At 40.9% G+C, this 24,795-nt stretch overlaps 2 protein-coding genes across 2 annotated transcripts in view; one reads left to right on the top strand and one right to left on the bottom strand.

The window, feature by feature from the left end:
- The window catches only part of HSH2D (hematopoietic SH2 domain containing), a 40,394-nt gene extending 25,866 nt beyond the window's left edge, over window positions 1-14,528 (top strand). Inside the window, exons 4-6 of the mRNA XM_085639523.1 lie at window positions 2,215-2,380; window positions 5,942-6,262; window positions 9,764-14,528. Coding sequence (XP_085495649.1) covers window positions 2,215-2,380; window positions 5,942-6,262; window positions 9,764-10,351 — 1,075 coding nt within the window. The 3' untranslated portion in view covers window positions 10,352-14,528. The remainder of the gene's footprint in view (window positions 1-2,214; window positions 2,381-5,941; window positions 6,263-9,763) is intronic.
- Window positions 14,529-15,674: 1,146 nt separating this feature from the next.
- CIB3 (calcium and integrin binding family member 3) overlaps window positions 15,675-24,795 on the bottom strand; it is a 28,020-nt gene continuing 18,899 nt past the window's right edge. Inside the window, exons 3-6 of the mRNA XM_085639524.1 lie at window positions 23,465-23,576; window positions 18,787-18,934; window positions 17,285-17,480; window positions 15,675-16,395 (exon numbers count right to left, since the gene is read on the bottom strand). Coding sequence (XP_085495650.1) covers window positions 16,374-16,395; window positions 17,285-17,480; window positions 18,787-18,934; window positions 23,465-23,576 — 478 coding nt within the window. The 3' untranslated portion in view covers window positions 15,675-16,373. The remainder of the gene's footprint in view (window positions 16,396-17,284; window positions 17,481-18,786; window positions 18,935-23,464; window positions 23,577-24,795) is intronic.

The following is a 24,795-nucleotide window of genomic DNA, read 5'->3' as shown; positions in this document are numbered from 1 at the left end:
TGTGGAGTTCTTATTTTTGTTGTTTTTTTTAGATAGTTTTCAAACCACAAATTAGTTTCAATTCAAGTTTTTTTCCTTCTGATTTTTTGTAGAAGTTTGTGGAAAAGAGTATTGTGGTTGACTGAAATGAAGAAAAAGCGTTGTTAATTATGTAGCATTTCATAAAAGTGAAAGCAATTGACGTGGTAAATTTTCCACATTATTGTTTTACTCTGGCTATTAAAGCATTTTAATAAACTTAGGTATTAAAACTAAACGTGCCCCAATGCAGTAAATATACATTTTCGATTTTGGTAAGGAAATCATAGAGACAAAATACATATATCATGCACAAAATATTATAAATCAATATGTGCAACCTTCTTGCAATAAGTAGTGAACTTCAATCTGAGTATGTCTTAAGACCTGTCTCATAGACGTCCGCGTGGGACTTCTTTTGTGTTCTAGGTAAGTGTATGCTAGAAGCAGCACTTTGTAACAAAAAAAATCTCCTGCAGAACAGAATGTAAATGTTATATGTATACATGAGTGCCCCTCTAGGGCATTTTTCATGAAACACATCAAACCTTAAAAACACAAATGTTGAACTTTGAGTCTCTTAAATTCTGATTTTAAACTGTCACCTTTCTAAATGAACATTATTTGGCATAAACGGTGAAACATCTGCTTGCACGACTGCATTGAGGTGACTTGTTGCAACAGGCATTTGCAATACCAATAGGTCTGGCTTTAAAAGATTGTTGTATGGGAATGTGAAGCATGACAGGTAGATAGCACTGGGATGGATCTGAAGTTGTGAGAAAGGAAAGAACTGTAAAATAATGTTGGTGTAGGTTGAAAGGTCCAATAACAGTTGCACTGTTTAGCCAGACCTAAAAGTCCATGTAAATTACTGACTGCCCTTCTCCCATCTGTGCCCTGCCAGAGAAAAACATCATAAATTATCGAGTTATCTAAGACACTTCAATAGCATTACAATGTCATGTGTGCCCACGAACGTTAAAGCTCAGGCAGCTGGAAAAATAAACACAATTATTACAGCTGTGTGATGGGTAAGCACTTTAATGTAGAAGAACACATCTGCTCAATCAAAACATGTACTGCTGGCTCCCAACATGTGGGCGCTGCCAAAGCCCCTCTCCTGGTGATTCTCACTAAATTGTCTGGCAACAGCTGTACTGTCAAGCCAAAAAAAGTAAAAGAAATGTATGTGTAAAAGCTACCACTATTATTTTGTAAGGGAGAACTCTTTCTCACCCTCCTCCTCTACGCACTTATTTAATGTCAGTTGAGTGAGTAGGAGGAGGTTGGTTAATTACTGGTTTCTGTTTGACGTGTATGAGTTGATACTAGCAAGGTAGGTGGCAAGGAAAAATATCCAAGAATTACCAGATTTACAGCAGTGGTCATTTAATGGCATTAGAGGCCCTCCAGGAGCCCTTAGACCGGGACACCAGGGCAGTGCCAGGGTCACTGAAAGGAAAGCCAGTGGGAGCAACCAACACCGGTGGATTCCGCAGACTCTCATCCGTGCCCGTTTCTGAGAACTGTTGACGCATGCAGATGCGTGCGATGTGCAACCCTGTGCGCCTGTCAATATGCTGCTTCATAGTTCATTTGAAAGATCTTTCTGCAAAGAGAAGGTATTTGTTTCTTCAGAAAAGGATTGTTTAGAAGGCGTCTTATATGCAATATTTTGTGTATCAGTTTGTTTGTCAATTCATGGTGTGCTAATTTACGATTACCTAATTGGTAATCACAAATTAGGTAATGCAAACCCAAGGGTGCCCTGGGGCCTAAGGCCCCCCTGAAGCACCCCCCCCCCAAAACAATGTGTACATATAAAACACACATATGCCCTAGGGGCATGTGTGCGCTACATGGCACTTTGAAAAAATCATTTTTGTGCATTTTTCAAAATGTGCACATGGTTCCCATCAACTTGAAGTCGATGGTAATAGTATTTTCCTAAGTGCACAGTTTGCAATTTTAGGTATTTGCAAACTGCCGAAATTACTGATTCGCACACTTTGATGCATGTGGCCCTTAGTTATTATTCCATAGTTATAGTGTTTTTTTGTTTTCGTTGTGAAGGCTTGGTCAACCAATAAACTGATGATAAAAGTATTATCCCAAAAGGGAAGTCAAGATTACATCTATTTTGTTTGGGGTTCTCACATGAGGATGCATTAATTGTTTTGTGTTCTCTTCTAGTGCCCTTGACCGCTGCAGGCACTTTAAGATTGACGTCCTAGACGATGGACGGTTTGTAGTCGTGGGAGCACCGGATATTCACAAAACACTAGAGGATCTAGTCCAGTTTCACCAACGAAACCCAATCCACCCATACAATGAAGTACTAACTCAACCATGTGGACAGGTGAGCGCCTTATGAATTGCCTTACCAAATCCACCTCAGTGGGTAACTTTCTGGGATATACATTTGAGTTACCTTTGTATCAGTATCACCTCAAGAACTCTTCCTTTTTTTCAGGGCACCATGTCAGAACATACACTGGAAAAACGTTCAGGTCAAAAATGTGGGGAAACATCTAGGGTTTGGTGGAATGTGTGAACAGGTGTAAATCTAGGGTCACAAGGTTCCTGATGATGGTGCACCAGTGGTCCCTGCTGTCGGAGACCTTTTGTTGGTGGTCCATCCATCACAGAGCCACCAAGGGCAGTGTGCCAGAAACCCGCCCAGTTAGGAAATGGCTTCCAAGGTTTATACTTCCTTCCTTCGCCCAACATGCATGGCAGACCCTAAGTGGAAAAATATCCTCTGGCTTCTCGCACCAGGAGAAAACGCCCAGCGTGTCACAGCCGCTGATTTTTTTTTTTTTGTATTAACAGAAAATCAAAGAATTCCATGAGGTACAGCAACATGGCTAAAAGACAATCTATTGGTGAGGTAGAAAAGAAAATAAATAAATAGAAAGTGCCTTGATTCAAAGTTGTCTGTGGTACATTGGACGTAGAATTAAATATATTAAGACAGCGATGTAATGGAACAGCCATGGGGGGGCGATTCCCAAAGGGCTTCCGCGGCAGAGTCCCCGCTGTAGTGGCGACGGGGCCTGCACTTGTGGTGGGACCTCCGCAGTAGGAGTCTGAGGTACGGAGGACCTCCCACGAGTGCGGTACCCATGCCACGAGTGTGGAACCCCAGCCACGACTTGGTGTCCACCACGAGTGTGTAGGCCCTTCGTAAATTGGCCCCATTATAGAGAACGGCTAGGTACAAGGATTTCTGACACCCCATATAAAAATGCCTTTTATTCATCCCTCCTGCTTAGCAATAAGGCCATATTTGCTGCCGATAAGAGCGATCTAGCTGCTACTGTTGGTAGGCCTCTAGGCAGCTGCTGAGTATGGACTGAAAACCAGCCCTCCAATGTGCCCAGGTGAAGGTTGATCAATAGCATTGGATGTGTTCATGATTGACTGGGAAATCACTTGTAGAAAAAATGGTTGAGAATCTATGTTTGGAATGTGTCTTATCTGCCATTGCACAAGCAGCGCACAAGTTTTAACCCCGTATGATGTGGATTGCCCAAAGATGGTCCATGAAGGTTGGAATCCTACCATATTGTAAAGTAACTACTGACATTATAAATGGTTCCTATTTAGATTCATTGCATGCCCATTTAACGCAAGTGAATGTCTTCCCAACCTGCCATTAATCCAACACTCATTTATCAATGTTTCTCAATCCTGGTGGATTAGTCATTTATCTCAGTGGATCACCTCAAACATCTGAGGAGCCAACGCTGAGGCTGGTACGAGAGCAGTGTTGGCTTGCCCTGGGAATGTAAAAGGCCTATTTCCTTGTTTTTTCTTTTTTGCGCTTCTCCGGTGTGATGGTGTCCTGTTGCGGGTCTGCAGAGAACCACCATAGATGGTGAGCTTCCCTGCTAAATAATTGGGGGTGCGGTCGTGATGGCTTTGTAGATGATGCGGCGGGTTTTGAAGATGGTGCGGGTCAGCAGGGGAGTCAATGGACTTCCATCATGATGGAGGTGATACTGTGGCATTTACAATGCCCTTTTGGGGGAGGGGGGAGAACCAGTGTGAAGTCAGGGAGGCCATGGAGCAGAGCGTACAGTGTTTAATTTGAGCTGGTGGTTTCTGGTGCTGGGCACCGGCTCGTAATTGTCATTTCCACACTTATGATACTGTGCCACATGGTGGCACTGTTCATCTAATTTAGAGATAAGCAGAACAACGGTTGTTTTGTGAATACAATATACATTAGAAATACTAACACCTGTCTCCCGAGGTGAGAGAGATGGTTAGTAGTTGTTTTGGTGCCCTCATTGGCAGCGATGACGGGACAATGGGTGGTGCAAGCTGCAGTGGACTCGTGGTCAGGGCCCTGGGTCTTATTATTTTACAAAGTAAGGTACTGAGAGTGTTACCACCAACCATATTGGAAGAGTATGAGGGTTTGAAAAACAAAGCTGTGAAGTTGCTCTCTGGAAGAAACTTTTATTTTCTTTAGAAGGGAGAGCTGCTACTGGGCAGTCTGATATTTTTTGGCAATGTGGTCCTTGAGGGTAAGGTTAGAGTGCAGGGTTAATCCAAGTGGCATGGCATTCAGTGAGAGTCAGGGGTTCAAAGGAGACCAGGTTCACATCGTCGATCCGGGTTTGCACTGTATCATTTTTGTTGTTTTTGGAAAATAACAGGAATTCTGTCTTTGTTGGGTTGCGCTTTAGGCAGGCCAGCGGCAGTTTGTTTATGAGGGTGGGGAGCTCCGCACTCCCCCCTGAGAGCAGCACGAAGTGTCACAAATAAAATGGCAATGAAATTATTTCATTGCCATTTCATTTTTCACCATGGCGCACCAGTCGCCAGACAGCCTTTGAGTCAGGAGGGCGTGTCCTCTGCTGCCGATTGGCAGCAGGAAGACTGGAATAGTGCCACACACTTCAAAGTGCCCATGTCCGTTTGGCCAGCAGCCATGTGCCGGCCAAAGTGACATGCGCACTTTGAAGCTCTCCACCCAGCTGTCTTAGACAACTGGGTGGAGACCAAGCACAGGCCTCTAGGGCCTGAAGGAGCGCTAGGCCAACCCACTCCATCCAATCCTGGCGCTGCTCTCTTGCAGCAGGAGAGCAGCGTCTGGATTGGTTAGAAAGGGTTCTTAGTTCCACAGTCTTTGTAAGGACAGGAAGGAGTACGCGGAGCTCGCTGTAAGTACAATTTAGTTTTATTTAATGTAATCCATGTACTGTTTGTTTAATTTTGGAGGGAGGGGTTGTTTTTATTTGGGCTGTTGTGGGAGGTTTTATTTTTGTATGGACTTTTGTTTTTTTGGAGGTGGTGGGGCACTTCACTTGCCCCACTATTTTGAAAGGTCACCAGCCGCTCCTGAGGCTGGCGCAGGACATCCAAGTCTGGATGAGATACAGACAATATTCAAGGTGTTGTGTGTCTCAAGCAGAGGAAACTTTCAGGTAGAATTGCACATCGTCTGCATATTGGTGAATGTGGATCCTGTCGCCTGTGAGTAGACCCAATGTGCTCCATGTGGAGGATGAAGATCCTGGGGAGTCTGCAGGTGAGGATATTGAAGGATCATGAGGTGCCCATGAACTGGTGTAGGAGGTGAATGTGGATTCTGTCGCCTGTGAGTAGAGACCCGATGTGCTCCATGTGGAGGATGAAGATCCTGGGGAGTCTGCAGGTGAGGATATTTAAGGATCATGAGGTGCCCATGAACTGGTGTAGGTTGGAAAGGTAGGAGGGCAACCAGTGAAGGACAACAATGGTGAATCCCATTTGAAACTCCAGGATGTGGATGAGTGCGAGATGGTTTACTGTGTTGAAAGCAGCAGACAGGCCTGGCAATATCAGAATATCTATTGACTGTACTTAAATGGAAACTGGATATTAAATAAATTGAATAATTTATAACCGCTGTTCCATTTCTTTCCAGAAAAGTGCCACACAGAAAGATTACGAAGACTTATTTGAGTTTAATAAATCTGAAATAAAGACGGATCCGAGAGCGCCTAAACCCGGGGTTCCTTCCGATCAACCACAGGTGCAAAATATGGGATGGAACATCCCACCAGCACTTCCACAAAGGATCCTTCCAGACAGTAGTCGACCCCCTGTCCCACCCAGAATAGCACACCCCGACCCTTCTTCCAGGAAATTGTGTCCCTTACCTCCCCTACCACAAACTACAGGAACCAACCAACTGTACCCTTCTCTTGCAGAGGAAATGAAGTCTGATGCTTCTGCACAAGATTCAGTAAGTACTGGGTTTATAAATATATATACATATCTTAATTTATTAATTGTAGGTTTAACACGAACGGCCATTGCTCAATTCATGGTGAACATATTGTGTTCTCTGCATACGCTATTGGCTTCTTCTGCATTGGAGCCTCCTGCCTGCCATTGGCTTGAGACATTGTCAGTCACTTCTTAGACCTACCCACAGGAGTGTTTTAGTTCCACCTTTTTTCCATTGGCTGTTTGAGTGTATCCTTCACCTCCTTTGAAATGTATGAGAAACTATTTTACATCTGAAAAGTACACTCTGTAATCTCACATTTAATTCTCTATTGTATTCGTGCAGAGTATACACAAAGCTATTCTTTTTTTAATTGTTTTGGACTGCAGCAAGAATTTCCATATTGCTTTTGTAGGTTTTCGAATGTGAATGTCAAACCTTTTTGCTTTGTCAGTGCAGGTTTATAGTTATAACCCAGTTACTTCTAAACTCCGAATCAAACTAGAAAGTGGTGAACATAATTTGCATATTGGGAAATTATAATATTCAGAAGTTTACATCTGTATTTTGAGCTGTTTATTGCAAAAGCTTTTGATAGCACCCGGACCATGCTATTATTTTACGTCTTTAATCGAGTTAATGTCTCTCCTATACTCTGTACCACTAAATTTGTGCACATACTTTTTGAGACTGGTTATTTAAGGCTGCACATAAAACATCCATACATTTTCCAGACACACAATGTACCACTGTCTTTAGTAGTGTGACGAGAAAAAAAAACAAGTGGGAAAAAATTCTTCGCTGTCCTTTTGGAACAGAAGTGATAAAAGTCTTGTGATAATCCTTATTATAGCTCGGCAGACAGTGCTTAATTTGTTAAAAAAAAAAGAAATGAGTGCCAGGGGAATATAGGCCTTTTTTTCGCATGCGTTTACAACGCATGCCATAACAACGCGGTCGTTACAACAACCGCGTTATTTCTCATACCGTTACAACGCAAGTCGGAACCACAACTTGCTCTTAGGGGGGCGCTGGATGTTGGAATAGTATAATCTAGTATTTCAACTCCAGTCTGTGCGGACACTAGGGAAGGTGTTGGATTTTAAATCCAACACCTTCTGCCCCCTAACGCAAGTCGTTGTTTCGACTTGCGTTGTAACAGTATGCAAAATAACAACGCAGTCGTAACAACCGCGTTGTCATGGCATGCGTTGTTTGGCATGCAAAGTAAACGCTGTTTACCGTGCCAGGGCCCTCGTCAGGAGGCCATGACAGCTTGCTCCGCCCCCTGCCAGCGCTGCCAATGACAATTCAGATTATTCCAGGCCCTCAAAGCTATAAAAATGGCTCGGGAGGCAGCTAACAGTCATTTTAATATATATTATATTAATAATAAACTGGTGTTCCGATCATCTAGAAAATTAGATAGACATTACCACCATGTGGCAGCTCTCATAAGTGCCGGTGTTGACAATTAAGTTCCAGTGCCGAGCACCGGAAACCACTGGCTCAAATTAAGCACTGCCTGCAGCCCTTTCATAAGGCTCTTCATCCCAGAATTATATCACACACAGAAGCTAATTATCACCTATGAAAGCACATTTTAGCCACAGAAGGTAACATCTAAAAAACAAACACTAACTGCAATTACTCGGAAGCAGATTTAGCAAGATTGTGCACCACCACAAAGTTCTGCAAAAAGCCACAATTCTTGATATAGTATTTACTTTCCTGCACATTTTATTTTGCTCTGGAAAAGTGCTCTTATTGTAGTACAAAGATTACTTTGCTCTCGTTTGTGTCAAGGGAAATCCAGCGGGTGGTGCTTGGTAGTTCCAGGGCAACTACCCGTGGCTTGTGAAGTAAAGCCGTATCTACTAACATTGTGAGACTTGGCTCTGCGTCAAAAGATAGCGCCTCCTTGAGGCGGGAGCCAAGAATCAAATGTTTGTGTTCCTCCTTACATTTAACACATTGCTCTGCACAGCACACATCCAATGTGTGAAATGTTTTACAAAATGCCTGAGTGTAGGATTTTGTGCAGGAAGGGTACTCTTCAGTACAAAACCTATGCCAGACAGCACAAACGCTTTTGTGCTGGAGTGCGCGTTGCGCTAGACACCCTCGATGAACAGTGCAGGGTCAGAAGCAACAACAGACTACATTTAGTAAACATGGATTTCAGCTACTCATTTGCAATGCAATGCATTGTAGTAACTTTGGTTGTTGCGCTGCGCCATTTGTTCGTAAATCTGTCCCCTAGAAAAATTCAGTGTAAAATTCTCAATCCCTGTCCTGAATATTACAGGGTGGTGGACATGTAAAATGCGGATGAGCATTTATTGGTTAGCGTCAGATCTCTCTCACTCTGGGAAGCTGAAAGGCATATAAAATTGGAAAGTAATGAGGAAATAGAAGTGGTTGTGGCGTGAGTGCAGAATGTTGCAAGGAGGAGCGGAGAGGAATCATGGGTGGAAAATAGGAGGGATTTGTTTTCTATGGAACGGTGGGATCAGGATCAAAACCATAAGCCATTAACCTCATGTCTCTGAGTCATGGGGGTCCTACTGACCCCTTTTTCAAGGCTTTTCCTTCCAAGAAACTTCTGAGCAATACATTATGACCTAGAGTCTACTTGGAATCACGCCTACATATGACTGATACATTTTACATTATTTTTGGAAATTTACATTGGCAATACTTCCGTATGCGGAACTCTTTACACATGCAACTGCTTCATGATTTGTACTGCAGTCCCTGGATTCCAGGAGTACTCCTGAAATGCATTGAGAATTCCTAAAAAGGAATAAATTTACTCTGAACAGTTTGCTGTTAAATTGGTGGGAAGAAACCCGGATCAGAATTAACAATTAAATCTGGTGGTAACCCTGAGTTTACCAGGACCACAAGTGCCTTGATTAGGGAATAACTGACAACACCCAGAATTACTGAGTTCTTTTAGGCGCATTTTCCCAATGGCATTTACCACCAGCTACAAGCAGACGGTAACTGGCGGCAAGGGGGCCGGTGCGCCTGGGAGGGTGGGGGGCATGGGTTCTAAGTTACCTTTGATCAGTTTGCCCATCTAGGGAAACCCCTGCAGGTAGCTAGTAATGGTGCCCTGAGTGTAAGCATATACGTATAAATGTCTGATCTGTCTTTCATACAGTCTTTGTGAAGAATGTCTTAAGGAGTATTTTTCTGGACGTGGGAATTCAATTTATATCTTTATTTTGACAAGCTGAGGTGGCAAATTTACTGTAATTTGTGTGCGCTTTATAGCCCCAACTTTTCCAAAATGTTTACAAGTACAAGGACGGCAACAGAAGTACTGTGTGTTTTTAACTTAAAACTATGTGGAATCTTTATTTCTGTAAAGATATTTCTGGTTTTGAATAACATTAACTTTTTGAATGAAAATGTTTTGGTACACAGTGCTTTGTGCATTTCACTTACTACACAATAAAATAAATGATTAAACATTCCAGTGTTTAATATGTATTTTTTATTTTGCAGGCATCCATTATGTCTGGCTTGTACCCTTGGAAAATTAAAATGACTAATTCCGCAAGTTCTGATTCGCTACCCTCGGATACAAACTCTGAAAAGCTACCACACAAGCATTCTTCATCCAGTGAAGCCCAGAAATGGAAAGAGACGGACATTTTGCCAAAAGCTAGCAGTGACCATATTGGGAAACATAACAGGCCCTTTGATAAACTGCTGAACCCTGCTAAGGAGTTTAAAAATAAGGTTCTCCCTGCCTTGGAAAACACGGTCACAGCTATGAACAATATTAAAATTCCACTCAGTCCTAAGCTTGCTGGGGTAATGAACAAAAAAGGCATGGGAACATCTGGCCCAAAAACTACTGCTGGGAATGGCTGCTCAGGGCCAGCTACTGGACAAAAATGCAATATAACATCTCATCAAAAAAACTCACCAACGTTTGGGAGTAGCCAGTCGCCAGCTGTGTCCAATCACCCGACAAGATCACAAAATATAGCCACCTTGAATCAAGGAGGTGAAAAGGAAGCCACTGTCAACGATCCTTCTCTCATCTACCAATATAAAAGGCCCCCACCATTTGCACCCGGATTCTAGGAATTTCTAAACCGAGTAAGGCACATATGAAACATTAATTCCTAGTCTGAATGGTAGCTTAAGAGATTACGCTTGTTGTTTTTATCAAAACTAACTTAGTTGTTCCTACTACCAGCATTTCAAAATGTAAATGTTATCATTTTCGGTTTGTCTAAGAAATGATAATTCAACCTGGAGTCTTAAAACTGTTTAATTGTTTTAAAAATTTTAAAACATGGTATGTTGAGTTAGACATGGCTTCTCTATACACAATATTACATTATATGGATATAAATATGAAAAACATTTTGTAGTAGTTTTGAAAATGATAGAAGTACTTCTTACATTAGAGCACATTTGGTTTTACATGTTTTGCAACATTAGCTAATGCTTCGTATTTATTACATTACACTCAGGTCAATCAAAGTCCCAATATTTCATATAGTAAATTGATTATGCAACTCTGTGAATTAAATAAGTATTTTCAACATTTTTTGTTCATGTGTATTCAGTGTAATTATTGATGTTGTGCAGGGGAACATGTAGTCCTAGGCGAACAAAACAAACAAGTTTAAATCTGGAGTGATTTTAGACTTGTCGAACTCTCACATGTTTAGTGATTCAAATTCATGTTGATTTAATTCCTAAATATTCTTTCACACTTTTGCATATTACAAGAACAAATTGTGCATGCCCTGTACTTGTATTTTTTGCTACTGTTGATTTAGGCACTGACCAACCTTCAATCACCTCTAAATTACTTGAATAGAATATTACATGATGACATTCAAGTTTATTCAATTTCTTAATGTGATTGGGTCTTGTGGTATATTGAATTTCTCCTATCTTCTATCATGTCTTTGCAAACCAAACAAAATAGGATTTCTTGCAGGACTTGTACTGCACTATGTGCTGTTGTAAGATGCCTACACAGGAATTTCAATGTTTTTTATTTTCTATGATTACAAAAAAAGCAATAAAAAAATTATCCGCAAATGCACCGTGCGGGATAGCACAAGATACACTATGGTATGGATACATTTTCACCATATATGCATCATAGATTTATAATGTCATAAATAAAATCCACTCACACTAAGCACTATGCACTTTGACTAGATACAGAACCACCTAAACTGACATATAGTTAGAAGAATTGAGATCTTTTCTGATCACTCATTTGTTGAATGTGATGCCTTGTCTCATTGAGAGACGGAGGACGAGAACACCTCCATGGCCAATTGATTCTTCCTTTACAAAAGGATCTCTGTTAAGGCTAACGGCTCTTCAGAGTTCCACATTTAAGAATTTCCAACCAAAAACATTAATTCCATATTAAAATAACAGGCACGATAAATACTTTTTACTTTAAATTTCTGGATGTGGTGGTGACTGCTAGGCAACCTCATCAATGTGACAATAGGGTGACCACCTCCCTCAAGCCATTATAGATAAAGTTTCCGGGCCTGGCTTTTGTCTGAAAATGTAATGGATTCTGGACTTGTAGTATTGTTTTGCTTTCTTTGAAGTTATCAGTTTAACACACCTGAAATCAATGTCTAGACTAGAGACTGAGTCCATAATGACCTAGTGTCAGGTGGGCTCCTTGCTTGACAAGTAAATAAGAGGACTAAAATGTTCACTATAATAGGAAGTGCTAAATACATATTTTTGTTAGCCAGCTGTGGCTGTCCTTACACCGATAGGAAATGCTGCAGGTACCATAGCAATTAACACGAGACTAGGAATGAGACCATCGGAAAGATGGGCAGTGTGGGGATATGTCCGTATAGAGAAGGGTGACACAGAGAATGCATTGCAAATAATAATAATTAAAGCTTCCTAAGAGTTTAATTTAAAATAATTTGTATGTAGCAAAGAACTTACACCCACAAATTCCTCTGAAGGAGAAATGTTTTTTGTTCACCTGTAACCCAAACTCACTCTAGCCCAAAACGCTAAACCTACCTAAAAATAAATGTACCGCTTACTGTATTTGATAAAGGCACTTCAATCAGTACTTTGACTTTCACCCTAATTCTTAACCAAACCCTAATGCTAATCCTACACCTATTGGTCATTTTTTAACTTACCTTCATTTTAAGCCACACCGTAACCCTTTTTCTAACGTACCCTAACTAAATCCCTAATACTAATCCATACATTGATTCTGACTACAAGCAAACTCTTCACCTGACCTTAACTACAATGAACATAACACATTTGTACTCTTATTACTAAAAACAGCTGTACTGATTTACCTGAACATTTCTTTGTAATGATTTTACCATTTTGGAGAGTCTCAGTAATGGTATTCTCTGTTCAGGAGAAACGTGTGTTCCCTTCACACCTTTCTACCTATACCAGACTCCGTGATCGATTGTCAGTGGTTGTTGAAAGATTTGAGAGGGCTCCTATTGGCTATGCTTTTTTTAAGATTATTTATATATTGTATCGGAGACTGGCGCCCCTCGGCACAGAGGCCTGACTTGCCTGCAACAACACTCTGTTTTTCATTTAGTTACTGCTTCCTTAAAAAGTTAGACATTTACTCCTTTAGATTTATTCCTATGTCTGTAGTACATTTCTGCCTTTTTTGGCGTTTACACAGAATTCCATGTGTACTGCTGGGAAAAGGTTAGAGTAGTATGTTCCCAAGAGTATTTTTTAAATTATTGTGGGGATTGCAAGTTACATGCCAAAGCATCTTCCTGTGGGTAAATGTACATGGGCTAAATGTATGTGTCTGCAGGTACCTCGCAGTAGTGAACTTCTAATTTTCGCGGATGACACGCTTTTAATTGCTAAGTCCCCAAGCGGTCTACAGCGAGCGTTAGGTATTTTTGAGAGTTTTTGTGAGGAACGGGGACTTGAAGTAAATGTCAAGAAAACCAAGTTCATGGCTTTTAATCCTCACCGGCATTTTAAAAATTCGTTTTCATTATTCAACCAATCCTTAGAACAAGTACAGACTTTTACTTATCTAGGGGTTAATATCCAAAATAATCTTAAGTGGACCAAACAGAAGGAATTGGCAGCTCTAAAACATAGACAGCTCACTGGAGTAATAAGTGGCGAATTTAAGAAATCATTAACTAAACCAATCAAGCCTGTACTCCAGGTCTATAGTGCTAAAGCAGTTAGCGCATCATTATACGGAGATGAATTGTGGGGCTTCGAGGGCCTGTCCTCGTTAACCATCTCGGAGAACAGATTCTTTCGAGGCATTACATCACTTCCCCAGAGTACGCCTCTGGTCCCTTTAAGACATGATTTGGGAAAGAGTTTTATTGCTGATGTAGCTAGATTAAGACCAATTTTATACTGGCGTAGACTGTGGACTACCCCGGCATTATCCCAGTATGCAGCGGGTTTTATGGATGTTCTGTCCATGGTTGGATCTCGTAATATTGGGTGGTTTAAGGATCTTAGAAAAACCCTCGAGGCGCTGGGTATGAGTGATCTATGGGAAAAGCCCTCGGTTGTTTCTTTTCCGTCAAAATCTTTTTTGAAAGAAAAATACTGGGAGATGATTAATACAAAGATAATGATCGATTGTAAAACCCCTTCTTTAACTGATGACTTTCTAAATATAAAATCTGTCCCAAGGCTGGAGATCTTTTGGGAATTTGTTACCAAAGTATTAGACAGAAAGTTGTATTTTCAGTTGCGGGTGGGATCTTTGCCCTTAAATTCTTTTACTGCTCGGTGGTCTAAAGCCCCCATGAGCCAAGCTAATTTATGCCCATTGTGCATGACTCAAGATGAAACAATAAGCCATATGCTTTTTGTATATCCCGCATATTTATCTCCTAGGAGGGTGTGGTTGAGACCAATATGCAAGCAATTGGGCACTAGGTTAAGTGATGAGGCAAGGAGGATCCTATGTACTAGCACATCATCGGTTATTGTTGTAGCTGTGGCAAAGTTTCTAGGATGGGCCTGGATTATAGGAAAACGCAGCATCTGTGATTAATGTGTTAGTGGTCCCTGGATATGAAGTAGTATTTACTGTAAGTGTGTTGTAATGTAAATTTTTTAACCCATGTATATATTTTAAGGATTGCTTTTTTAAACTTAAATGTTAATCAAGTTGTTTTTAGGGATTTTTAATGATTATGACTTGTATTCATGTTGTTTTTGTACTTGTTCTATTGCTTTTATGACAAATGTCGAATAAAGCTGTTTTTGGATTGGATTGGATTGGATTGGCACTTCTACTTTTCATAAAATGCTCTGCACATAAAACATTTTACTACACAGTGGAATCTCTTCCTGATACCATCTCAAGTTTTGGGGCTGTGCGATACATTGTATGAGGGTTAACTCCACCCCTGGACAGAAATTTGTACAAACTTTTCCATGGAATTGTCATCCTGCAATGTCCCCTCCCCACCCTTGTGAGCGAATTTATTGACACATTTCATACATCCTATGTTTTGCAAGTGTAAATCCATATTTTGTGAACTGCAGCTGTGGATTTATACTTGTGACAAATCGCAAGATGTGCTCCCCCGTTCAAGTTATGTGCGCATATGGCTTTAATTTAATAATTGCCCATTTCAGTTTCGGAGTAACTACATCATGCTGAATTTAAGTTAACCAGTTTTACCCCCCCCCCCAATTTGGTAATACCCCTATCTGTCAATAATCAACCAAGCATAAAGTTCCATAGTTTTTGTATGTCATATTTCTATTTAGAAACTGATTTTCCAGCGGTATGTCCTTGTTTAATATATATCAGGTTTGTTGTACCTGAAAGAGCACCACTGCTTCATATAGTATTATTTCCTCTTTTTGTAGTTGCTTCATTTTCATCCCATCTGCCTGTGTCTTCATTTCAGCTCTTTTCCTAATAGGCTCATAGCAACTCAGGGATCCAAAAAGCCAGCGTAAGAAAATCTTCCTGTTAGTACTGTTTCGCTGATGCTCTCTTTGGTCAGGGTCAAAACAATACGAGTTCATGATTTTATTGGGTAATTCACACATCACCTGCAGTTTTCCTTTTTATAGTTTCTGTATGTTACTTTTTGCATATAAAAGGTTCACCTTGGATTCTTAGATGTCAAAATACAATATATTTGGTACAACATATGTCAGACAAAATTACAAACTCAAGGCTTAATATTGAAATAGAAACTCAGTGGACTTAAAATAAATTGAGTACCATATTTACCTGTCCTGCTGGGTGTTTGATATCTTTCCATAATACTTTATTGCACAATGTAGTTAAATAGTAACACTCACAAAATATGAATTACTGTGCCACCTTCTAGACTCTGGAATCATTTAAAAAAAATTGTAAGTTTGTGAGAGGGGTGGCAAATAAGAGGATCGAGATTTTACTTTGTGTAACAAGGCTTTAATAAGAAATCTATATTTTAAGTGGTAAGACACTTCTCATTTTCCTAAAATGGATGTACAGAGAACTGGATAAAGAATGAGTAGGCAAGGTTTAACAGCAGATACAAATTATCTACAATGCTGTCCTTGTATGCAGAGGAGTATCTTCAACAAATAACCTTTTTCAATATGATGTCTTAGCATCCTTGGTCTCTAATCCTTTCCTCTTCTCTTCAACTAGTGCACACAGTAAAATAGAATGTTATGAAAAATATTCATACTTGTTGTGTGTGCCAGTCATTATGCATTAACAAACTGTGTCATTTAGGACTAATAAGGTCTACGTAGCAAAATGTTACGTTTACAAAAATGCGTCCTGTCAAGTCAGTACATGTTTTCATATTGCAATTTTTTGGAAAACATTTCAAATGTACGTAATCAATTTGAAAAAATCATCCAATGAAAACTCAAGCTTAACACAAAGATAAAGCAAATGCTTTTACATGTTCTTCTCAATGGATGAAACATGGATTTTGAAGATCTCTGAGACAATCTGGTCTGCACTGAGCCTTTCTGGCAGAAACATTTCTCTTTGATCATCAGTAGTATACCATCTCAGGGATTGACACCATTTTCTGACTGAGATATTCATTCAGACTTTAGAAATTATGTTGAAACTACCCCTTCTCAGCTCAGAGGCTTAAATCCGAATGTGAAAAGTACTGTTGGGGAGAAAAAGAATATAAAATTGTATCAATACAAGCTTTGTTTATGAATAATTTAACAATTAGTCTGGCACTTTAATCTTTTTTACATTGGCAATACATTTTCAATATTTTAGGATTACAGAATTAATTTGGGGGCTTTGGGCAGAAGATTACGTTTAGATTTAAAAGCAGGGTCTATTGACTTAAGGTGCATTTTTCTAAAATTATCCCCGTTACATTGATTTCATAGTTTTAGATATTGAGGCAACAGTTAATGCTCTAGTGTTAGCCTAGTGCAAGTGTAATGCTTCTTTCTGCACATGGTCTCTTGCTGTTCTTTGTTTTGAAGGATTGATGCACTCATCTGAGCCATATGATTGGCCCTCAATACCACCCATCCATACCCTCTTATATGATTTGCTTAAGTCTAAACCGACGTAGCCAAATTTCAGCGTCAGCACTCCCACATGGAAGCTCTAAATCAGCTTGAAACTAAAGAGACACTTTTAGACCTCATTGTCTTTCTATATTTCTACAAACAGTGGAACACAGAAGCCCTGAACAACTTGCTCCTCCACGTCCCTTTTCGTGTCCATACTTACTGTCGGCGGTGACAAAATGGAGAGAAAAAAGAAAATGCGCAAGAGCAGGGGATGACAGAACCAGGGATGCAGGGGTACAGGATCAGCAAGTACAAATGTACCAAAACAGGGAAGAAATTCATGGGCAGTGCTTGTCCATTATCATAACTGCCTTAGCATGGGGTGACCTTGGCGTATAAGTTCATACACTGTTATGATTGCTATATATGTGTAATGGGCCAGCTTAGCCTTCTCTTTAACGTCCGAGACAAATTCTGGGATTTTCCCTTTAGCGATACGGAAAATACGAGCATTTTAGTTACCTAAGAAAATCTGGTGCTCGCACAATCATGTGTTGGAAGTCTTCTAGGGAGAGTTTTCCATCGTTGTCCACATCGGCTTCATCGATTACTTTTTCACAAACAAGACACACCTCTTCCGGTGTTAACTCGTTTCGGGTCAATTTGTTGAGGGTTTTCTCCAAGTCGGATTTACAGATAAAATCATCATTGTTAAAATCTACCAAAGTAAGCATTATTTAGTTTAGTTAACATCTCAATGATTTAATACGTTTTAATATGTTTTACACATGATATAGTAGAGTTTCCTGTTCAAGTTAATCAGACATTACACCTTTTTGATGCACTTTCTTTAGATATAAATGTGTTCAGTTTAAAAATCTAGCATTCTCCAAATGCAAACAGAATTGAAAAACAATTAAAATTCAAGCAGGACATGATCAAAATTATTGTAGAAAGCGAAAGACTAGTGCAATCAAGGCGGAGGCAATATTGTTTTAATAGATCTGATGAGAAAAATACCCATTGTTGTATTCATAAAAAATAAAAGCTGGGTGGGTCATCCTGACATGAAGACGGGATCACTTTAAGTGAAAATGCTCCCCAAACCAGTGGGGCCCCCAAAATATGCAGGTGATTTGCCATTGAACCAATGTAAGAAAAGCCTCTGCAGTCTCAGAGGAGTTCCAGGCTGTCCTCTAGGGTGTACACGCCCCTCGAGTACACTGAGTGTAATATACTTATAAAGGACCCAATTTTCTAAAATAGTTGAAATTCTACACCCAGGCATTTTCAGGTTTGGTACAAATTTTCAGATTTTGGGGGAATGTTCAAAAAATTCCAGAAGTACTTGTAAGAAGCTATGACAGACGCGGCTATACAGCAATACATTCACATGCATAAGCAGTTACACATGTGAGTGGTGCATGGTGTATAAAGATGCCACTTGAAATGCTAATATAAATGCTTAAAAAAATTCCCCCAACTGGAAAATATTTTAAGGAGGTAATTTCTCACCATTCCCATGATGGATAAGAATGTTCTCCTTTTTTTTGTAGTGAGTAAATCTTTAACTATGGCCTTATTGGGAATACGTCTTTTAAACGTTTGCGCATACCAACAATCTCACAGGCTTTTGGCTCTTCACAAAATTTCTATGACATTTGCTCCTCGGGATTCCCACATCTTCTGAGCCAATTTAATACACTGTTGTAACTTTAGAGGTGAGTACATAGATTTTGGAGTCTAAATTCTCATTTTGTGAATTGTAAAAGTAAATTTGCACTCATAAACAAAGCTACTTGCGCACCGATGTTGAATGTAAGTGCACAAATGGCTTTGGGCATTGAACAAAAAAATTGTGAAATATGAATCTATTCATACATGTCATCTGAGAACAGATTCTATAACATAAATTGATATGGATTATCAGTCTGTAACAAGTTTTCATCTACTGTACAACCTTATTGTTTGGTTGGGCCATGTCTATGTGCAAAGTCTTGATACCTAGCTAACAAGTTACTCACCATAAATCTTAAAGGCATAGTAAGCTTTGAGGTCCCTTGGCGCCATTTCACTCAGCACAGAAAACATATCCAAAAAGTCATCCAATGTCATATTGCCATCTCCGTCTTCGGAAAAGACCTCCGCTATCCTCTGGCGGAAGGGGTTGTCCTGCAAAGTCAATTGAAAATAACAAGTCTCATTTATGGCAAATCATCGTCTTAAGCAGAAATCCGAATGATATGAAAGGTATGTCTTCTTGTACACTTATCTGTTAATTTCAGCAGTATCAGTTTAGCGGTACTACAAAAATATATTGTTTGTACATGTTGTGCTTCTTGTTAATATGAAATTTGCTTGAATGCCTCAAGGAAAATTGAAATATATGTGTTTGTTAAGATAATACATTATTTGGCATATGGCACTTGGCTTTTATTCCATGAACATAGTACATTCTTTCAAAATAAATAAAATCTTTACTTTAGTAAAAACATTATCCAACTCCATTAGATTAAAACCCCATACCTTTTGCCCACCTATTGTTGCGATTAGAAAACCAAAAGATAGGAATAAAAACAATGCCCAATGCAATGCAAAATTACTTCATACAGGGAGTGGGCCTATGCCAAGATTTATGTGCATCGATGTATCAAATATCTCCTTCAAAGTGGCAGTCTTTCAGCTGACCGACAACAGCACACCTATGGCATGTGCAGCAGCAGTGCAAGCTTCCCTCTCATGCGTCAAAGGTATCGGCAGCAGTGCAATGTTCCTACAGAGCAGGCACAGCGTGGCCAGCAGCGGAGCAGGTTCCCTCATACACACACTGCAGATGGAGCAACCTTCCCTCACACGTCAAAGATCTGTACACAGAAGAGGCATACATACTCCAGTGCGTTCTTGCTTTGACAGTTGTGTGTCATGGGTGTATCTGGTTTGATTCCAAGTCTACGCGGGTAGAGGTAAGAGGGTTATGTTCACTGCTGAGAGATCCTTTCGATTTACATACCTTGTAGAGCGGTAATAAGTAATAACACTTGTTAGTGACGCTTTGAGTCAGTCACATGTGTACAAAATCAGTATTGGTTTATTTATTTTCTACAGTGCTTTCCAACGCCTCTATTGAGTAGTCACTATGCACGCATGGGTTGCATTTGCAAAACTTTCATACATTTCATTATGCAGGGGTCCATTTCACACCCTCCTTTGCCTCTGTGCTCCTCTTACATTTCCACTCAAGGTCCTTCAATGTCAAACCCAGTGATTCTGCAACTCACAGGCTTTGCGCCGGCAAATCCCTTCATACCTCGTGTCCTTTCTGTCCCAAAAGCTGCGCACTTTCACAAAGCTGTTTCACCCTGAACAGGTTAATGAAATGTGCACGAGAGGGAATTATGGAAGAATGTAAATCTTTAGCTCGCCCAGTTGCAGTCACTGGGTGGTTCCTTAAAGCTGCCAGCCAAGGCGCTCCCGTATGACGTCACGATCGTGATTACCCTCTGACTGTATTTGCTCTTTGTTTTGTTACTTTGCTAGGGCGTGCCGCGCACCATTTTTTTTCTCAGTAAAACATCAAATAGTGAGGCGAGTAACTGCGTCGAAGCCAAATATGGAGCGGGGTCGTGTTTTACCACGAATAGATTTCAAACTCTGACAAACACGCTGCTTAAAAGTGATACAATGATATGCATTGCTGTGTTTGTTCTATAATCTTTTTGGCAGCATAACACTTTGTGAGATAAAAAACACGACAGCCTAAAAGTGATGCATTAGAAGCAAGCGACAATGTGATTCGAATTTAAAAAGTGCAAATGAATAGATTTAAAGGATTTTTTTTAATTTGTGGTCGGAGTAAAGCTAAATAACTTGAGCTGGATTATTTAGCCCCCCCCCCCCCCCCCCCTTCGGTCGCCAAGAGATGGTTCGCTCCGTTGTCGGCGCTATACAAATAAACAAGCGCCTTTTATACCTCTTAAACCCTTTAAGCTAGAGGCCTGGACAGCGGTCACTCCTGTGTTTGCACGGGCAGTGCCTCTGCAAACAGGGGCGTGGCTACGGTTGGTGCAGTGTCACCGGGGCCAATTGAACCCTTATAACTTTATTTTATTTACCCTAACAGCTGTCCAAGGGGCTATTTTCCTTGCTTGCACCAATGCCAATGGCATCCTTCCAATGCCGCTGTCTGTGCAGTGCTTTAAATGGGCCGGGACTGTCCGGTACTAAGTACCTGCACTTCTTTCATTTGAAAGGGAGAGTACCTGCACTTCTCAGGAGCACACAGGTACTCTCGATGGTGAGGACCAGCACTTCTATACTTCTATTTAAAGCACTGACTGCGTTTGAGACAGTCCGCTAGATTACCAGCGGCCCCTTATTGCGATCCCTGAACAAACACCTGTTTGAGCTTGGAACGCAACTTCAAGGGGTGCGATGCTTATCGCACCGGTAACTAGCAGGTGCAATAAAGATTGCACCCTTTTGTTAAATTTCGTCTGGCTGACCCTGCTGGAATTTAAAAAGGGGAAAAGGACATGAATTTACCAGGACATGCGCATTTGAGTACAATACAGGGGCATATCTTTGGGGTGGGGGGGTTGGAGTGTTACACCCCTCTAATAAATGCATTTTTTTGTATAAATAGTTGGGTACAGCTGCTTTCAGTCTGGTATGGTGAGGTGTCTGTCGGATTTTGCAACAACTTTTTACATACACACAGAGAAACACAGACACTCTCTCCATCTCTCGGTTTTGAAAGTCTTCAAAAATGTTGGTAATTTTACAAAATATTCTGATTTCCCTCACTTAGTACCTCTATCAATTCGCATTCCTCTCCCTTTTCACTTCCCCTTAAGCCTCTCTCATGCGCCCTGCATGTGATATAATGTATTTTAACATTATATTTTGGGAAAATCTGAAGCTCACCCCTACCCAATCTTACTGACCAAGCTACGACCCTGGTTCCATAAACACCAAAATGTGTGCAAAATCCCCCAAGAATTCCCGATAGGTGATAATCATTGCATCTGATACATTCTGAACAACTTGATGGTGTAGTTGTATTAAATGCAATCATATCTGATGGGGTCTACTTGTAATCTGGCACGGGGCGTAAATACTACACACAAAACAGGCAAAAACATTTGGCTGTTTAAATCGGGTGGAAATAAAACCCCAGTGATGCGCATATGTTCATGTGTTCTTGGGCTTATATCCACTCCCAGTTGGCACAGGTATAAATCAGTGTTTGACCGACCACATCCTGCAACCCTCCCACACCAGCAGCGAGAGCATTTGATGCTCCAGTCACTGACTTGCCTACGAGGTCTGAATTTGAGACTATTTCTCTTTCTTTTGTTTCCAGCAGTACTTTCTAATAAATGGTATGCTCTAACAGTATCCAGATGTACTAGGCATCATTTTGTGGTCGCAAACCCTGCGATTTACAAAATCCCAGGGTTTTACACCTGAAAAATCAGGTTTTCATATGTACCGACCCCATTTTTCGATTTTTAAATTATTCCAAAGTGACAAAATGGAGTTTCCGACTTAAACCGAATAGCATTTTGTAAGGAGCCAGTAAGGGGCATTTCGGCCAGATTGTGAGGAGGTGTGGTATGTGTTAAAGGTTTTTGACCATAAATTCGGGTTGCAAACCATTGATCAGTTACCAATTCTCAAATTCTTGTGGAACTTACTTTTGCTCCTGCTTTCCGATTTGGAATGCCATTACAGGGACGTTAGTATATCTGGCCCTCTGTGCTTAATTTCTGGCAGTGTTTGCAGGTGGTGGGCACCAGCACTAATTTTTGGCACCAGGACTTATTTTTCTGCGTCAGTAACCAAAAAAAAAAGGGAGCATGAATGTGAAAGATAGGAAAAGAGTGACAAAGGGAGAAAGAAGGGATGAGTTGGAATCAAGACTAGGCAGCTTCGGCATTCATGAGATAAAGAGACAGGAAGTGTAGGGCGGTGGAAGGAAGAGGCATGAGGTGGAATCAAGACCAGGCAGCCTCGGTATTCATGAGGTAAAGAGACTGGAGACGTAGGGTGGAGGAACACAGAAGCATTACAGAACAGTCTTGTGCTCCATAACCCTGGCAATCAGCAGTGCCAGTTGCAGGATCCTACAAAAAAACTTTGGGCTCAGCACTCATGTCATTAATTAATTAAGCATTGCCTGTAGTTGATTCATGTTCCATGTCCAAAAATGGTTCCTTGGTGTGGAAATCAGTCCTGAGGTCTCTTTCACAAAGGAGCACATCCACACACAAAGTAGTTCCCTTCAGTACCAAGAGCTACTCGAACAAAGTATACTTAGTGCGACCAAAGAAAATTCGTTTTTTCCCAATTTCTTTTATGTTGGTGAGAGCCTGGAAGCTCCAACAACCATATATTATAAAAACAATGGGAAAATAAAACAAGCATTGACCGAGTCAAAAGGTTTGCAGCCAATGCCAGACCGAATGGCATTTCGAAAGCTTGATTCTTAATTGTATGATGACGCTGCTGAGTGCTTCCTCAGAGGAGAAGGTGAGGTAAACTAGTAGTGGCAGGTGCTAAGGACCATTTAGTTGCCAGTTTAGTGTCCCAAAATAACACCATTGGATGCAAAAGCCCAGGCCAGCCTTAACGGAGATCCCTTGGTATGAGGCTCTACATAGTAAGTAGTAGTATAGAACTGGCTGCCGGTCTGGCACCCACCTTAAACTCGGGCATGCTGCCGATCAGCTCATATGGGACCTTCACGTCCGGCTTGTTTGTATAGTCGTCTGGAACGAGCTGCGGCGCGAGGTCTCGATACCGGTGGAACAACCTGAACATTGTAGGAGAAAGATGCACATGTTGTTAACAGGGTTAGCTTCTTTTGTGTGAGTCTGATAAAATAGACCCAGTTTATGTTGATAATGTTATAATAACAAAATAAAATTATATATGGGAGAATGTACCGACAACTGTACATTCTAAGGATTCTGCAAGTCACTCCGGGGCTCCGTCACCACATGGAGGCAGGAGGCCTTAAAAGGCAGATGAACTCAAAAGTGATGTCCATCAAGGGTCCCCAAATTTCAATGACTTGTGGGACATTTACATGTTTGAGGTATGTGTTGTGATGTCACATTATGTGTGAGACATTTCGGGTGACACCTAAAACTGCTCTTAGACGGCCCTAAATGCACTTGGATGCAACCCACACATGCCCCTCAGCACAGGGCACCTGCCAGTCCTAAGTGTCCCTTATTCGTCACTGATAATCCCTCAAGGTTCCTTTTGAGACTTTACTACTAGGTGCATCAGCACAGAAAACTCAGAAGGTTAGCTGCAATGCCCTACGTGGGGTTGCCTACTAGTTAGTAGAGTCAGGCGTCCTCTCCTCTATCCAGCCCCCTGTAACCAAACCACCTACCACAGGAAGTATAAACATCAACCACAGAAGGCTGTAAAAGGCATCAATGGCCCCAGACAGTACATGCATCAAAGGCCCCATGCTGTAATGACCATTTCAAAGGCAGATCCTTCAGGATACTACCAGTAAATGATGGGCTAGCGTCTAATGCACCGTACAACTTCCAAGCACCCTGATTTATAGTTCGGGCGCCACTGCCCAAGCGTGTCTAAATGTGCGCCTCAGAACTCGCAATCCATCAAGGCCAAAGATGAGACATTCATTTTTGTTTTAAGCTTTTCAAATGAAAAAACAAAACTTCTAAGCCACTCCAATACTGCCCCGCGCCCTACTGCGCTACAATTCATTGACTAATATCGGTCACAGCATTTTATAGCTCCTCAGGTCCTGGGTTGGAGGGAGCAGAAGAATCAGAGGAAAGAGTAACGATTAGCAATATTACATATGAAATAATAGATGCTCCTCATCACTATCGTATTGTATAATATCCGTTTATGACACATTCTCCAAGTCGCTATCCATAGTGTAGCATGTGCGGTGTCACCGGGGCCGAGGGGTGTGAGGGACCCTCTGCCCCCATATTAATTGGAGCACAGAACAAACAGGACAGCCCTAGAATGACTATGTG

The sequence above is a fragment of the Triturus cristatus genome, chromosome 12, assembly GCF_964204655.1.
Source record: "Triturus cristatus chromosome 12, aTriCri1.1, whole genome shotgun sequence".
NCBI lineage: Eukaryota > Metazoa > Chordata > Amphibia > Caudata > Salamandridae > Triturus > Triturus cristatus.
The sequence above is the reverse complement of the archived record's forward strand: the minus strand, read 5'-3'. Positions and strand labels throughout refer to the sequence as shown.